A 16,411-nucleotide genomic window follows, 5' to 3' on the forward strand; every position below is an offset into this window, starting at 1 on the left:
TTCAATTCTTAATGAACAGTTAGTTTTACAAGCAAAATTTAAATTAATTTAAAAACAGACATTAAAAAAACCCCATGGTAAACCAGAGAAAAAAAAATAGGTCAGTTTGGTGCACGTTAAAATAAGAAAGTAGGATGGCGTCAATCCCTTTTATTGTAAGTACATCCAAAACAAAAATTAATTACCCAGCAGCTGCTTAAGATTATCTTACCCTGCTACTATACTGAACAGTTTTTGTAACTGTACAACTTAAGCATATGTTCCTGAAATAACAGCTCAGAAGACAGTGAAACTAACGCTATCAGGTTCAACAACAAGCTCAGATCTCTGTGAGAAAACAATAAATTCATAAAGCTAACATCATGGATATTATTTCCCAAATTAGGCATGCAGAAATCAAAGTAAGCTCAGGTAGCTAACGTTCTCTGTATCCAACCACCCGATGTACATACTAGTGTAACAAACATTCAGCCTGAATTTTGAAAATCCACATGACAAACACATGACATTACAATATAAACATTGAAGTTCTAATCATATAAACTGTGCACCTGTTTCCTGGAGTACAAGCATAATGAAGCCAAGAACAACAGAAGCACAAGTCGCAAGAAGTTTCAGAATAACTTTTATTTAAACTTGTATCTCTGTTTCCAGCAGATTCAACAGCACTGACTGCCTAAAGAATACAATGAGCCTCTTCAAATGTAAGGTTAAATCTTACATAAAAGTAATGCTTTTTGAAAAGAAACTGTGTACTAATTTGCTTCAGCAAAAAGAATTCACTTTCCCTAAATAACCTTTTCTAGGTATACCAACAGAAAGAATATACTTTAGGTTTACAGGACCAGAAACTAATAGTAAAAACCTATATATTGATGCAAGCTACTTAGGACTGTAACTCTTCATTTCCAATCAATATACGGCCACTCTCACAGGTCTTTATCCAGAACACTTGGAAAAGCAACACACTTGCACAAAGAGAGTTTTGTGTTTTTATGCAGTGTAAGACAACATGCACTTCTTTCCATTTCCTAAGCAATTACTTGTATTACAGTACAAAAACATCTCCTCGAAACAAAACAGTCTTCTGGCCCTCATAATACTTAAGAGTTATGCAAAAAGATTAAGCTTCTGAATGCTTTTTCACAGTGTAATTATATCTTACCTTTCTTCAGAGTTGTACAGCCGAGCAAGCCCAAAATCTGCAAGCTTTATCTGCCCTCTGGTGGAAAAAGCAAAGAATTATTTAGTGGTTAATCCTGTTAGATTTCCTCCCCAAAATCAGGTGAAGTTAGAGATTTTGAGACAGCTGCAATGATCTTCACCAAATCACATTAATGAGGAGCCAATGCCTTACAATCTATGCATCTCCTCAGTAAACAAATACACTAACTTACTGAACAGCAAAGACAAGTAAGCAAAATTAGGCACGCTCATCAAATGGCATTCACATCACCGGATGTTAGTCAAAATTTAGGTGTATACTGTAAAGTATTCAAATCAGTAACTCTGCAGGAAAAAACTGAGGGAGGAAACCGCTATTTTCTCATGCCTTACTGCTAGCATAAGCATTTGTACAACAAACAACTATCAGCAGTCATACTTCCTTCTAGGAAGCCGTCAAAGTCCTGTTCTGCTCTTGTGAAGTTTAAATACAGCCTTTAAATCAGGGTGACCGACCAGATAAGGGCTTCTATTTTTGCAGCAGCCAACTTGCTGAATGACACAACCCCTAACCCCTTCTTGAGTTTTCCCATGTATGAGGGGAAGAGTAGAAGATACAGAGCTCTTGCCTGGCAGTTTCCACAGCTAAAAGGCACCGCTCAATGACCAGAAGCCCCCACCATCTGTAAAGTCTAGATGATTTAAACAGAAAGCTATCTGCAAGCTTCTCTAATACGTGAAATGAATGTTGGAACATGACATGGGGGCTTTGTTTTTCTGTACTTATGAGCTTTTAAAACTCTCGTCACTTTCAAATACATGCAAATGTCACTTTCAAATAAATTTTATTTTATCAAATTAGGGTAGGACTTGCTGATGTGTGTAAGAATGACCGTTTTGTGATAATAAAATATACAGGTTATAGTTTCCATTCCATTTTTCCCCTCAGATGTGTGCTTGGAATTGCTGTAACACTTGGAGAACCTCCATAAACAAATAAATTTTTCCATCAAATTTACATGCTTATTCCTCAGAGAGCATATTTGTGGAAGAACAATGAATTTTTGAGCAAAGACATTTAAGTTGCGTATCTAAAAGATATATAATCCACGTGTTTGGCTTCAGGCTGTAACTGGTAATGGGATTTTAGAAACATTGGCTTAAAATTATTCAGATCAGCTATCAACATTTTCTTCTTCCAGTGGAAATCTCTAAGGATGCCAAAAAAATATCCTAGGGGAAAAAACTCTGTATCCTGGATTGGAGAGAACGCAATACAACAGAAAGCTCCACCTCTACCATAATGCACTCTTCTCCACTGTCAGGTTATACCTCAGCTTCTGCGTTCCCAAAGGTGCACAGAGACAGCACCACCACTGGAGATTAGCAGGCAAGCAAGATTAGGTGTGTGGGCACAGTGAGTGATGTGTAGGCATGTGTACATCTGTTTAAGAGTCTGTATCATAACCTGGCAAGACTGCAGTGGGATCCAGAGCTGAAAATAGTCTACTGTTAGTTTGTTATCAGAAAAAACGGAGGAAAAAAATGGAAAATTTAATTTGGTGAAAGCCGGGACAAAACTAGGGCCCTACCAAAAGAGACCCTTGATCCATTTTGCCCAGTATTTCGTCTCCAACAGCAGCAGTAGATTTTTAGGGAGAATATGTGAACCTGCTCACTTTGGGGCTTATCTTCCTTGCACTTAACCACCACCCACAATCATTGCGTTAAGGATGCTAAAACAGGTATTCCTGTCTATTCCCTTTAGCAGGTGTTAATGATCCTGCCCATGAATGTGTCTCATCTTTTTGAATCTCCTGACACTACCCGGAAAACCTCCTGTGACAACAAATCCCAGAAACTGACTACCTGCTCTGTAAAGATACTCTTTTTTGCTGTTATAAACCTCGCACTTACAGTTGCTCCCTAGTTTTAGTACTGCTGGATTTGATGAACAGTTCTGTACTGAAGTTATCAGCTATCTTCACACAGGCTTTTTATTTGCTGCTGTTGCACACTGAACAAAAGCATGTTTACTAATATGATTTGTAATTACAAGTGGTTAAAGAAGTAAGAAACAAATTCTTCTCTCCATTTGATTATGGCTATAACTGCAAGCCAAAGCATGTTTGAACATGCCTGATCAAATATTCTTTTAAAGCATTATCCTGACTGATGAAGATGGGGACCTCAGAATTACGTCACGAAGAACCAGCCTAGCCACACTTCACCTTGAAATGAGATGGCAAAAAGAATACACATTAAACGCTTACGTCCTAAAATTCTGTTTTAATATATTTGAACTCAGGTAATTTTCCCCCATATTCTGACCTAAAAGATTCAAGTTTTAATCCTACTGTTTTAACACAGATTAGGTTTAACAAACAACTGCAGGATCCAGTGCTAAGCAGTAACATTACCAGATTAGTATTTTACAATTTATTTTAAAGAAACTAGGCAATCTAAAAAAGTTTTGCTAATGACTTAAAGCAGGTGAACTGTGAAGATTAAGAAAGATTTAAAGATGTTGTTAACATACAATTTTTTTTAACATACTTTAAGTAATATCCATACCTATTATTTAGTAGAATATTTGAACATTTGATATCTCTGTGCAAAAAGTTCTTCTTATGGCAATAGGCCAAGCCCTCCATCAGCTGTCTCATAAAAGATTTAATATGATTTTCATTAAAATGAACCAAACCAGATTCCAGCAGTCCCATCAAGTCATGGTCCATATATTCAAATACCAGGTAAAATGCACCTAGGAAGAGAAAGGGAAAGGGTAGGAGAAACAGAGAGAGAAATTGATTTAACAGCAGTCCAAAGCATTGCTGCTCCCTGGTTTTGAAAGTTGGAAGTATTTTTCACACAACTGTTCATATTTTCTGCAATATTTATAGCTGTACCTCATGTCGAATAACAGCAGTGAAATATAGTACAGTAAAATGTTTTCATAAAATTGCTTTTCTGTGTAAACAATTATACTAGTCAAATGTTTGTGAAAACAAATATAATGCTACCACATGGTGCTTTAAGCTAGATGGACATGTACTCTCCCTATGGCTCTCAATCTCCATCTGTTTTATTTAAAGAAACATTAACTGGGTTAATATTCTCTATGTAAAGTTTGGGGAGAAATCTAGAAACAAAATCTGTACAGCATTAGTTCATCTGTCATGATTCGGTGACTGATTTTTTTAAGCTTTCAGTGTGGAATTGGGTCAGAAATAAGCCTGCCCTTCTCAGACTAAAAATACCAGTAAGACAAGACAAAATGAGAAAGCAGAACTAACCTACTAAAAACAGCAGCTCTGCAAAGACGGATTTCATATTCCAAGTTGCCACATACATCCATTAAGCATAATAGAATCTGGTCTTATCTCACATTAGCCTATGTAATTCCACAAATAAAGCTATTAAAGCCAAGGGTCTTTGATTGAGAGAGACATATATAAAAGTATTCTTAAAGAGGAAACCCTATGCTGAGTGCTCCAGAAGCAGCAATAGCCAATCTCCAGCACAACCACTCCCAGTACGATCTACTTTCTAGTATTTAATTCTTCCCCTTCTTCTTAACTCTGGGGCAGAGAAGACAGTACAGTCCTTGCAGAGCACTGGTGGCAATGCAGAAACCACATTCAAGTGGGTCTGTCTACCTTCCATTTTCAAAAGCCTCCCCCAAAGAGATTTCAAAGTCACCACTCTAAAGTACAAATAGCTTCTGCCCAACAAGAACTCATTACAGGTTCTAGTTCCTAAATAAGTTTCAATTCAGAAACTAGTGAAAGTCTTGGAGCAATAATGAGAAGTCAGCTTGCCAGAATGTACACACACAGAGCCAAATTCTAATGAACTGACTTGTTTTCTTGCATAGTAGCTGAAAAGGGAAGAAAGAGTGCTAAATCCACCTGCTGTTTAACAAACAGAAAAAAGACTACTCATACAGTAAGAGTTAAACTTGTAACAAAGATCAGCGTAGAGCAGCTAAACCACAGGCGATTGCATAAGACACTCAGAGTTTATTGTTTTTAATTTAGGTCCTTTTGTCCTGCTGTATGTTATATGGAGGAAGCAAAATACTGATCATAAAATACCCCTGTTGGTGTGTGCAGAGGAGGTGGAGCAGGAGGTAAATCAAGCAGGTACAACCCAATCCCACCACTTCAAAAAGAAAGAAGGAAGTATTAAAGAGCCATAAAGAACCAAAAGTCTGCCGTGTTACTATTCGCATAGCTGAGTTCACCAGTGCAGTTCACCAGTTCAGCACGGTAAAAGCACAGAGGCTCCTAGTCCTGGTCTTTTAAAACAAGATAGCTGGCAACCTGGTGTTAGGTCTACTTCACTGACAACTGCTGAAGTATGAACTGTGACATATTTTAAAATGCCTTGAAACAAAACACCTGATATTAATGCTGCAGTGCTAGAATAATCTAGATATGCCCTTCAGAGGATGTCAGCTCAACAAAATTGAATACCAATGATATCTTGGTATCTTCTTGCTCTGGAATACAAAGGAAAGTTAACTCTGTCATGGCAGCAGGCTACACTCTTGTGTGCACATGACAAGGAGAAAGACTGGGAAGGGTCAGTGGGATTGCAGACCTGTTTAGTGAGAACAGCTGAACACAGTCGTCTTGTTTATATGCAAAGCAGGCTCCATGCCTTGAGCAACTTCCTGCTCTGCCACTAGCTCCCGGGATTTTTCACCACTATTTATAACCAGCAATCACAATTGGTACCCTCATGCAAGAAGGAAAGCTGACAACAATGGAGAAAATTCATAAATAAAACAGAGTAGTACCTGGGAGATGACATCCGATTATTTATATTCTCTGCAACTCTCATTAAGAAACATACACTAGAACAGTATAAACGCTAAATGTTCCTTCCATATCAGAGCAAAAGTAAATGCACGGATCCATTACACTTGTGCATTACTACCTATTTACTACCTACATATTATAGAATGTTAGAATTTGTTTTAAAAAGAAAAACTGTCAAAGCTGAATCTTCTTCATTGGTTATGAGAAACTACTAAAATTAGTCTACCAGCCTTGGCAGTCTAACCATTAAAACCTGATTTTCAGTTTTACTCAAACAATATTTGGAAGTGATTGTAGCTGCAAAAAAAGGTATCAAGAAAACTGAAGTGAAACTTCTGTTAGTTTATTTCTAGACAAACATGGTGGTGCCCTTTTCTGATAGAGATCTACAGTTCCGGTCAACAAAACTGTTATGTTATTCCACTTGATCATTTAAAATCTCCATTGCTTTTCATCAGATATGGGGATCTGATCCTTCATAACAAGGAAAGAAGCTATAAATATTCAGGAAGAAGAAAACAGTCATGGAAGACTTCACAAGTGAACTATGCACAGGCAGAAGTCCACTTACTACAGCATAGTCTGAGTTCGAGTTTACAGCATTCTTTAGTTCAGTCAAAACAAATGCCACCCAAATATCCATTTCTCAAAAAGGAAACCATTACAGAAAAAAAAACAAAACTGCTTTCCCTTCTGAGGCCAAGGTTTTAAAATGACCCTTTGTTTCATGCTAGCTTTGCCCAATACCCATATTTCTGGAAACAGTGTCATAAAAACACCTAAAGCTCTGTTACAGTAAAGCGCATGCAATTCAAATGAACCCAGAATTACTTATTCGACTTTAATGTTACGCATTGTACTGCTGTCATGTTAAAGACCTGCACTTCCTAGTAAGTACCTGTGGGGTGGGAGGCAGCCTACAGTCCATTTCCACATGCTGCAACAAAGCACTAACAGGGGGTTTATGTCTTGGGTGCCCCATTTCCTTTGCTAATACCACGCAGCTCATCTCCATTCCTTCATCTACTGAGATAAATAAGAAACCTTAATGTCACTGCATGTTGACAGAGCAGCAGCTGGAACAGCTGAACAGTGGTAATATTGCCTACTTCTGAATATGGGATAAGAGATAGCAGCTGAATCTATTAGGGAGGTACACAATAAATAAAGGAGACTCACATGGATGGAAACAGTCCTCGCCTTACTCCTTTTGTTTGCACTTAGAAAAATTCATCTTTTTGACCATTTTGTCAGTTAAGATTGGTAAGGGTCAGAAAGTGAGATACCGGTTTAGAATAATTAAAGGATTAACACATCTCCTCCTCCTGTTCATATATTTCAAGTCATGGAGCTCTAACAGCAGCAGTTTTCTTAACCAAAACACAAATTGAGCTGGGGTATAATGCTGTAAAGTTATGCATACAAAATGGGTAACTCAACAAAACATGGCACTGATGGTCTGTTATAAACAAAGGATTTTCTGAGGGGCCAAAAAACGTAACAAAACATACTTTGCATTTTTGTGACACAGGCAGGCTCTGGATTTTTTTGGACTATCATCAAATCACACAGATCCAACAAAGGAGGACATCAAGTTACACATTTGTTCCCAAAGAAAGATACAAGTGCTTCGGGCTGGGTGGGAGGCGGGGAGGGAGGGAGCAGCAGGGGAGAATGATCCAAAAGCCTACACAGATGACAACTTTTAAGCAAATATTTTCCAAATGTAATTGCATAGGGAAGGTGTTTGGGGTTTCTCAAAATACCTGATTAGATACAGATCAGAGGAACCGGAAGACCAGAAGTGCCTTATTATGTGCAAATTTTAATTCAATCCTTGTATAAATGCATTACAATAGTATCTTGAAATACAAAAATGCTTAAAAAAAAAAAAGGATCCCTGCCTCATTTAGTGCATGGTATGTACAATGCTGAGTTGTTGAACAGGTTTTCAACATTTTGTTCCATACTCACTGTTCAGAATGAGACTCCATCAGATTTTCATTTTGCTAATAAGCCTCCTCAGCTTGTTCTATGCAATACATAGATTCCCCCCCCCTGCCCCTTGATTGATTAAAGGTAATTGGATTATATTTACTCTTCCATTTCCTTAACATTTCTCTTCCAGTACTCATGATACACTATATTCCAAGACAGTTTTAAACAGAATTCTATATTCCAAGACAGTTTTAAACAGAATTCTATCGAACAGAGCTTGAAAACTAAAGAAGAAATTGTCCAGCAATTCCTTGAAGTTCCTTATATTTAAATTCCTTAAAGTCCCTTAAACAGATATTCCTCTTTTCTTTCTGACTCATGTTTTACAAACCTATTTTCTAATTTGTGAAACACCAAATAAAGACGTAGCCACTGAATTAATCATCTTAAGACTAAAGAAAGCATCACTGCTATACTCGTTTTTCCATTTAGTTATCACAAAACTTACTGTTTAAGACAAATTTAGTCTAATAAAACCATAGAATCATAGAATCATTAAGGTTGGAAAAGACCTCTAAGATCATCGAGTCCAACCGTCGACCCAACACCACCATGCCCACTAAACCATGTCCCTAAGCGCCTCATCTACGCGTCTTTTAAATACCTCCAGGGATGGGGACTCAACCACTTCCCTGGGCAGCCTGGTCCAATGTTTCACCACTCTTTCAGTAAAGACATTTTTCCTCACGTCCAATCTAAACCTCCCCTGGTGCAACTTGAGGCCATCTCCTCTCGTCCTATCGCTAGTTACTTGGGAGAAGAGACCGACACCCACCTCGCTACAACCTCCTGTCAGGTAGTTGTAGAGAGCGATAAGGTCTCCCCTCAGCCTCCTCTTCTCCAGGCTAAACAACCCCAGTTCCCTCAGCCGCTCCTCATAAGACTTGTTCTCCAGACCCCTCACCAGCCTCGTTGCCCTTCTCTGGACACGCTCCAGCACCTCAACTGTCCTTCTTGTAGTGAGGGGCCCAAAACTGAACACAGTATTCGAGGTGTGGCCTCACTGGTGCTGAGTACAGGGGCACGATCACTTCACTGCTCCTGCTGGCCACACTCACTGTTTCTGATACAGGCCAGGATGCCATTGGCCTTCTTGGCCACCTGGGCACACTGCCGGCTCATGTTCAGCCGGCTGTCAACCAGCACCCCCAGGTCCTTTTCCGACAGGCAGCTTTCCAGCCACTCTTCCCCAAGCCTGTAGCGCTGCATGGGGTTGTTGTGGCCGAAATGCAGGACCCAGCACTTGGCCTTGTTGAATCTCATACAGTTGGCCTGGGCCCATCGATCCAGCCTGTCCAGGTCCCTCTGCAGAGCCTTCCTACCCTCGAGCAGATCAACACTCCTACCCAACTTGGTGTCATCTGCAAACTTACTGAGGGAGCACTCAATCCCCTCATCCAGATCATTGATAAAGATATTGAACAAGACCAGCCCCAAAACTGAGCCCTGGGGAACACCGCTCGTGACCGGCCACCAACTGGATGTAACTCCATTCACCACAACTCTCTGGGCCCGGCCATCCAGCCGGTTTTTTACCCAGCAAAGAGTACACCTGTCTAAGCCGTGAGCCGCCAGCTTTTCTAGGAGAATGCTGTGGGAGACAGTGTCAAAGGCCTTTCTGAAGTCCAGGTAGACCACATCCACAGCCTTTCCCTCATTCACTAGGCGGGTCACCTGGTCATAGAAGGAGATCAGGTTGGTCAAGCAGGACCTGCCTTTCATGAACCCGTGCTGGCTGGGCCTGATCCCCTGGTTGTTCCGCACATGCCTTGTGAGCGCCCTCAAGATGAACCGCTCCATAATCTTCCCCGGCACCGAGGTCAGGCTGACAGGCCTGTAGTTCCCCAGATCCTCCTTCCGGCCCTTCTTGCAGATGGGTGTCACATTGGCAAGCCAGAACTTTTCCTTTTTTTTTTTTTTTTTTAATTTGATGACAGTGTTACTCTCCCAGTGCAAGTTCAACTGCAGTCTCTTCTTGAAACAAATCCAACCCAAACTCCATGTACATGGAAACATGTTCTGAAATAGGCATACGAGCCAAGGGCATACAGAAGCCCTGGGAGTAAATACTGTCCTTGTTTCATCACATACTACAGGGAAATAAGAAACCAAACAAAAAACTTAAAGCGGAGGAAAAGTAAACCAAATATATCAGAAATCTTTGATTAATAATCAGGGATTTTTCTCATTTTGCCATAACATGGATCGAGTTGAAAAGCCACACAATTAGGTCTGCACTCATTCCAGACCAGAGTCCAGTACAGCACGCACAAACAGGAAGTACCACTCAAGCAGTCACACTATTCCTGATAACTTAGCTGTAGCATGAAAACTACTTGGGTAAGAAGTTTCTATCAGCTATTTCGGGAGCAGCAAGGCAAGCTGTAGATCATTAGAGGTTTCTGAAATTCACATCAGTTTGGTTTTACTCAACTTCCCAGGAAACCCAGATAAAGCTAGCTATGATACAAGTAGAGAAGGAAGCCTGTAGCAAAGTACTCTCTGATGACAACGTGACTGCTGTCACAGACTCCTTCCAAACCACAAGCTTTCAGGCAGACTAAGTACTCCTTGACGGCTGTGAGAAAGTAACCTGCTAGTCATACGACAATGTACCACAGAGTCAGTGTCCTTTTGACACGTGTACTACAGTACTGTTGAAATAAATACCGCCTTCATGCCTAAAAGTTTTGTTAATTTGTATTACAGATCAATTCAAAATTTAATCTAAAGTAAACTTAGATCTTAAAATGAATTACAGACACACATACACAATCCAAACAGATAATCCACACACAGAAGAAAAACCCCAAGCTGCAATGTTAACCAGACCTTTTTTATTAGAGTCTCCCATGCAAAGTTTTACATCCTCCCTCGGGTTAGCAATTAAAAATGCCTCTTCCAGTCAAAAGGAGGAAGAGATGTCAGTCAGTACACCTGCTGGTTTTACATTCACAGCAACAAAACCTAAGTCAGGCACCCTCCACATGTTTAGTAAAAAGAGATCATGGCAGTCCCACAGCTAGACTGTTGAGCACTTGCAAACAGCTTCTAGCTGATAAAGAGGCAACTGAGAACTGAAGGACCATCTCAGGTGCCCAAAATAAAAAAAGAGAGAGACACCCAAGTCATATAAATGACAGACTCACTGAGAAAACAAACCAGAGCTGACAAAAGCCCAAAGTAAGAAGGGGGCATTTTTCCAATGGTTCACTTTACAACTGATGAAGTGGCTCAACTAATTTAGCTTATGAGGTGTATAGATTTGAATATACCTAAGAAATAGCTCTTTGTTCTCAACTTCTGTTTTAAATCTTGTTTTCTTCAATTACTGTTGCACAGGGAACATCACACAAACTTTCTCAGACAAAAAAAAACTTTAAGAGAAGACAAAGAGCTTCTGCAAAGTACAATCCTCCTGCTCCAAACTCTGCTCCAAAAGGACATGAACTGAAGTTCATGAACATGAACTCCAATTAATTTGAACTACCATCAAACAAACAAAAAGGAAAAGCAAAGGAAAGTTTGGTTGACAGCAGACTTGGTCGTAAGCATCAACAGTGTCAGGCTGCTTCTACTACTGTCGAAGACTGACACCCACAATTGCTTCTGCACTAGCTCACTAGAGAAAATGTTTTCAACAAAAATAACCGGAGTTCTGAGATTTTACGAAAAAATTGAATGGAAACTATCTCTCATCGGTGCCATCAAGTCAAATGAGGCTTTATGTCCTGAGAGAAGCAGAGGAGGTTTTAAAAAAAGGTCTGCTGAACATACTGTTAAGTCAGCTGTTATGCAGATACACACACAAGACAGAACACAAACTATGAGTCATGTGTTCCCATCCCCAAGCTTGTATGTTCACCTATCTCCCTCCAAAAGATAGGTAGGGCAGAAAAGCCTACATGAGAAACATACAAAATGGATACTCCTTCCCACTACACCCAACCTATACATTTTACCTGGCAGGATTGTGCCTCAGAATCAAGATGTTACATTACCAATTAGTAATCAGTAATGCCATTCTCCAACTTTATCATCAAGCGTGTCTCATACATAACAAAGACTGCAAAAGTAAAAACTTCACATCTTCGGTATAGCAGACCCATGTATCACCCACTCAGCTGTTGTGCTGGTTTTGGCTGGGGTAGAGTTAATTTTCTTCACAGTAGCTGGTATGGGGCTGTGTTTTGGATTTGTGCTGGAAATAGTGTTGACAATACAGGGATGTTTTCGTTACTGCTGAGCAGTGCTTACACAGAGTCAAGGCCTTTTCTGCCTCTCACACCACCCCACCAGCGAGTAGGCTGGGGGTGCACAAGAAGTTGGGAGGGGACACAGCCGGGACAGCTGACCCCAACTGACCAAAGGGATATTCCACACCACATGACATCATGCTCAGCACATAAAGCTGCGGGAAGAAGAAGGAAGGGGGGGACATTCGGAGTGATGGCATTTGTCTTCCCAAGTAACCGTTACATGTGATGGAGCCCTGCTTTCCTGGAGATGGCTGAACACCTGCCTGCCAGTGGGAAGTAGTAAATGAATTCCTTGTTTTGCTCTGATTGCGTGCACGGCTTTTGCTTTACCTATTAAACTCTTTGTCTCAACCCATGAGTTTTCTCACTTTTACCCTTCTGATTCTCTCCCCCATCCCACCAGGGGTAGTAAGCAAGCAGCTGTGTGGTGCTTAGTTGCCGGCTGGGGTTAAACCATGACAGCTCTGTATGTGCCCAACCTATACAAACAATTGTGCTGTCTGATGTGCTGTATTTCCACTGATGGAAATACCCTTATAACATATGTACAACACTGCCCCAATGTGTTACATTTCTTCTTCTAATGGTTGGTCTAGAAAGAATAAAACCAATCCTATCTATTAAAGCTGTTCCTATTGTTAAAACTTATACCCTAAGCTGGCCAGGGTAACACACAGATATACTTTTCTTCCACTTTCTTTAAAAGTGTAACACTGTTGAAAATATTGAGACAAGTCAGATCCTCAAAAGTTTGGAAGACATAGGATTATGTCACTTAAAAACATGTAACACTGCTCAAAGTATCAGAACAAAGTTGTACAAGCCAAGCCATTGCTGGTTTGCAGGCCAATGTTACTATCTTAAAAAGCATCCTTAAAACAAGTACTGTACAAAGTGTGCCCAATATGTACACCAGTGTCAGAAAACTAAATTTGCTGCATTTTAAACTACTGAGATCCAACCAAAAAAACCTTAAGTGAATAAGTAGATGAGTAATAGGTCAGGATATGATAGGCGTCCTTAGACACAAAATTAACTTTACTCGTATTAACTAGAGGAACACGTGTTGGCAGAAATGTTCTCATTCCCTACTTCTACAAATGGGGTATCAGCAGGGTTTTGTAAGAGTTGTATTTCAAAGCTAAGATAAGCATATAACATACGTTAAGCATAAGCATGTTCATCAGAGGGCAAAACATTTTACTTTTACTGTAAGCTCTGCCTGAGTAAGACATCACTACCACTTTTATAATGGTTCCTTCTTAAGCCAAGCAGCCTACTTTTGTGCTTGCAATGGTTTACCATGAAAATGACCAAACTTCCTCCCACTTGCATTCGTTCCCTGCGTAGACTACAATTTGGCCACAATGTCTCAGCTATAAACCCCATTTCACAATGAACTACTCATTAGAGAAATACAGAATGCAGTGCCTGAAAAAAACCAGCTTCCATCTTCTCACAGACAAATCATAACAGCACAGTCTCATTATCATGCTAATGCTTTCAAGAGACTATCAGAAACTAATTTTATTCTAGCATCTCCAGAGAAGCCCCTTCCCTTGCAAATTTTCTAAAAATGTAATTGTTTTAATAAGCTGTTAAACAAGAATGAGAAATTAAATTGAAAGCAATATCAAAAGCACAAATACAGACTTGGACAAAAAAAATACATTTGAAATTAATGAGACACACAGTTTGAAGTACACCAAAAAAATTTACAACTCAATCCTAGACATGGCACCAAACAGAAAGGGAGAAAATTAATTAATAAGTCATTAAGTATTAAGTCAAGGCTCAGTGTGGTCTCATTAGCCAAGTGGGTTAGACCTAATTAAAACTCAGTAAAAGATTCACATGAAAAGCCTAAACTGGCTGTTGCAGACTGTCAGGGTTCAGAGCGGGTGCTGACCACTGAACCTGCACATATCTAGAGAAACTCTTTTGCTAGATGCTTCCTACTTTTAAAACACAATTAAAAAAAAGCCTGTCAGTGCTGTATACCCTTCAAGGTATTATACTTTCTAAAGATGCCAGGAAAAAAAACCCCAAACTAATTCCTGCTCAATTTTGACAGCCATCTTCTGTCTCATCACAATATCACCTGGTGTTTCTGCTAGCTATGCAGTACACACAGTGTTGTCCACCCACACTGGTGCTGGGCATGCTGTATAGAAACTCAAGAAGGGAGAACAGGGAAGAAGCACAGGTACCATCTTCCAAATACCCTCTTCAGCCAAACCATGTATCAAATTGCCCACAGGACACTAAAATACCCCAAAATGACAAGTTTATAAGACTTCAACCTAAAATGAAAAGGCCTCCAAAGGCAAAATGACCGCTTCAATAGCAAAAATACCAAGCAACAACACTGCATGATTTCCACGCTGTTTGCTTGATTCTCTAGGCTAAGGAGGTTGCAGCAACTCAAACAAGCCAGGCTTAATGGTGAAGGAACCAAAAGAGTAAAAGTCTGCATGCTTTCTATTTGGGGAAAAACACCACCACCACGTGCTGATTTTGGCTGGGATAGAGTTAATTTTCTTCACAGTAGCTGGTATGGGGCTGTGTTCTGGATTTGTGCTGGAAACAGTGCTGATAATACAGGGATGTTTTCGTTACTGCTGAGCAGTGCTTACACGGAGTCAAGGCCTTTTCTGCCTCTCACACCACCCCACCAGTGAGTAGGCTGGGGGTGCACAAGAAGTTGGGAGGGGACACAGCCGGGACAGCTGACCCCAACTGACCAAAGGGATATTCCACACCATATGACGTCATGCTCAGCATATAAAGCTGGGGGAAGAAGGAGGAAGGGGGGGGGACATTCGGAGTGATGACATTTGTCTTCCCAAGTAACCGTTACGCGTGATGGAGCCCTGCTTTCCTGGAGATGGCTGAACACCTGCCTGCCAGTGGGAAGTAGTGAATGAATTCCTTGTTTTGTTTTGCTTGTGTGCGCGGCTTTTGCTTTACTTATTAAACTGTTCTTATCTCAACCCACAAGTTTTCTCACTTTTACTCTTCCGATTCCCTCCCCCATGCCACCGGGGGGGAGTGAGCAAGTGGCTGTGTGGTGTTTAGTTGCCGGCCGGGGTTAAACCACAACAGTCCTTTTTGGTGCCCAATGTGGGGCTCAAAGGGTTCGAGGTAATGACAGATTTGACTGGAATGTGCTAGACCGAATTTATAGCTGTTACTGGTGTTTAGCTATTGGCAGGCTCCTGTGCTTCCCTTACTGTATATTAGAGTCTAGTGCTCGTTAGTGGCTGGTTTTTTGCTTTTGCTGCTTGCTGTACTGCTTATCATCTGACTCTGCTGTGCCTGGGAACGTTTTGATAACAGCAATGGCCATGCACCTGGGCTGGCAGACAGCCAGGGCATCGCTGCTCTTTCTGTGTTGCTGTACTGGACAGGCTGGAACTCCAGTGTGAACTCGAGTTCAAGGGACTGTGACCTGTGGACGAGTCCACGTGGGAGCAGGACACCCCAAAGCACCTGTGGCCATGGATAAGCCCATGCCAGAGCAGGTATATCTCGAAGCATCTGTGGCCATGGTTATGTCTGTGCTGCAGCAGGTATACCTCTGAAGGGACTGTGGCCCAAGAATAAGTCCACACTGGAGAAGGTACACCTTGAAGCATCTGTGGCTGTGGATAAGTCCATGCTGCAGCAGGTACACCTTGAAGCATCAGTGCCCGTGCATGAGGTCATGCTGGCGCACTTAAAAGCTTGTGGCCATGGATAAGCCCACGATAGAGCAGGTACACCCCTGCAGGGACTGCAGCCATGGGTAAGGCCATGTTGGAGCAGGTTCACTCCTGAAGGGACTGTGGCTGTGGGTAAGGCCATGCTGTAGCAACTATATCTCTGAAGGCATTGTGGCCCATGGAGAAGGCCACGCTGTAACAGGTGCACCTCAAAGTGACTGTGGCTGTGGATAAGTCTATGCTGCAGCAGGTATACCCCTGGAGAGACTGTGGCTCATAGATAAGGCTCCACTTGGAGCAGGTACTCCCCTAAGGGACTGCAGTCTGTGGATAAGTCCAAGGTGGAGCAGGGGCAAGGGGAGGAGTTCATTGCAATGTTAAACTGTATGGTCTGGTCCAAAGGGGCCAGGGGTGGAGATTGTAATGGAAATACCTTTAAATTGTTGTAACCCATGATTTG

General features: G+C 41.1%; 1 protein-coding gene across 6 annotated transcripts in view; it reads right to left on the bottom strand.

The window, feature by feature from the left end:
- The window catches only part of CDK13 (cyclin dependent kinase 13), a 52,077-nt gene that overhangs the window by 13,772 nt on the left and 21,894 nt on the right, over positions 1 to 16,411 (bottom strand). For all 6 annotated transcript variants that reach the window (XM_076330775.1, XM_076330777.1, XM_076330776.1 and 3 more), the window contains exons 6-7: positions 3,739 to 3,928; positions 1,166 to 1,222 (exon numbers count right to left, since the gene is read on the bottom strand). In XM_076330775.1, the coding sequence (XP_076186890.1) occupies positions 1,166 to 1,222; positions 3,739 to 3,928 (247 nt within the window). The remainder of the gene's footprint in view (positions 1 to 1,165; positions 1,223 to 3,738; positions 3,929 to 16,411) is intronic.

This window comes from Aptenodytes patagonicus, chromosome 2, assembly GCF_965638725.1.
Source record: "Aptenodytes patagonicus chromosome 2, bAptPat1.pri.cur, whole genome shotgun sequence".
Taxonomy (NCBI): domain Eukaryota; kingdom Metazoa; phylum Chordata; class Aves; order Sphenisciformes; family Spheniscidae; genus Aptenodytes; species Aptenodytes patagonicus.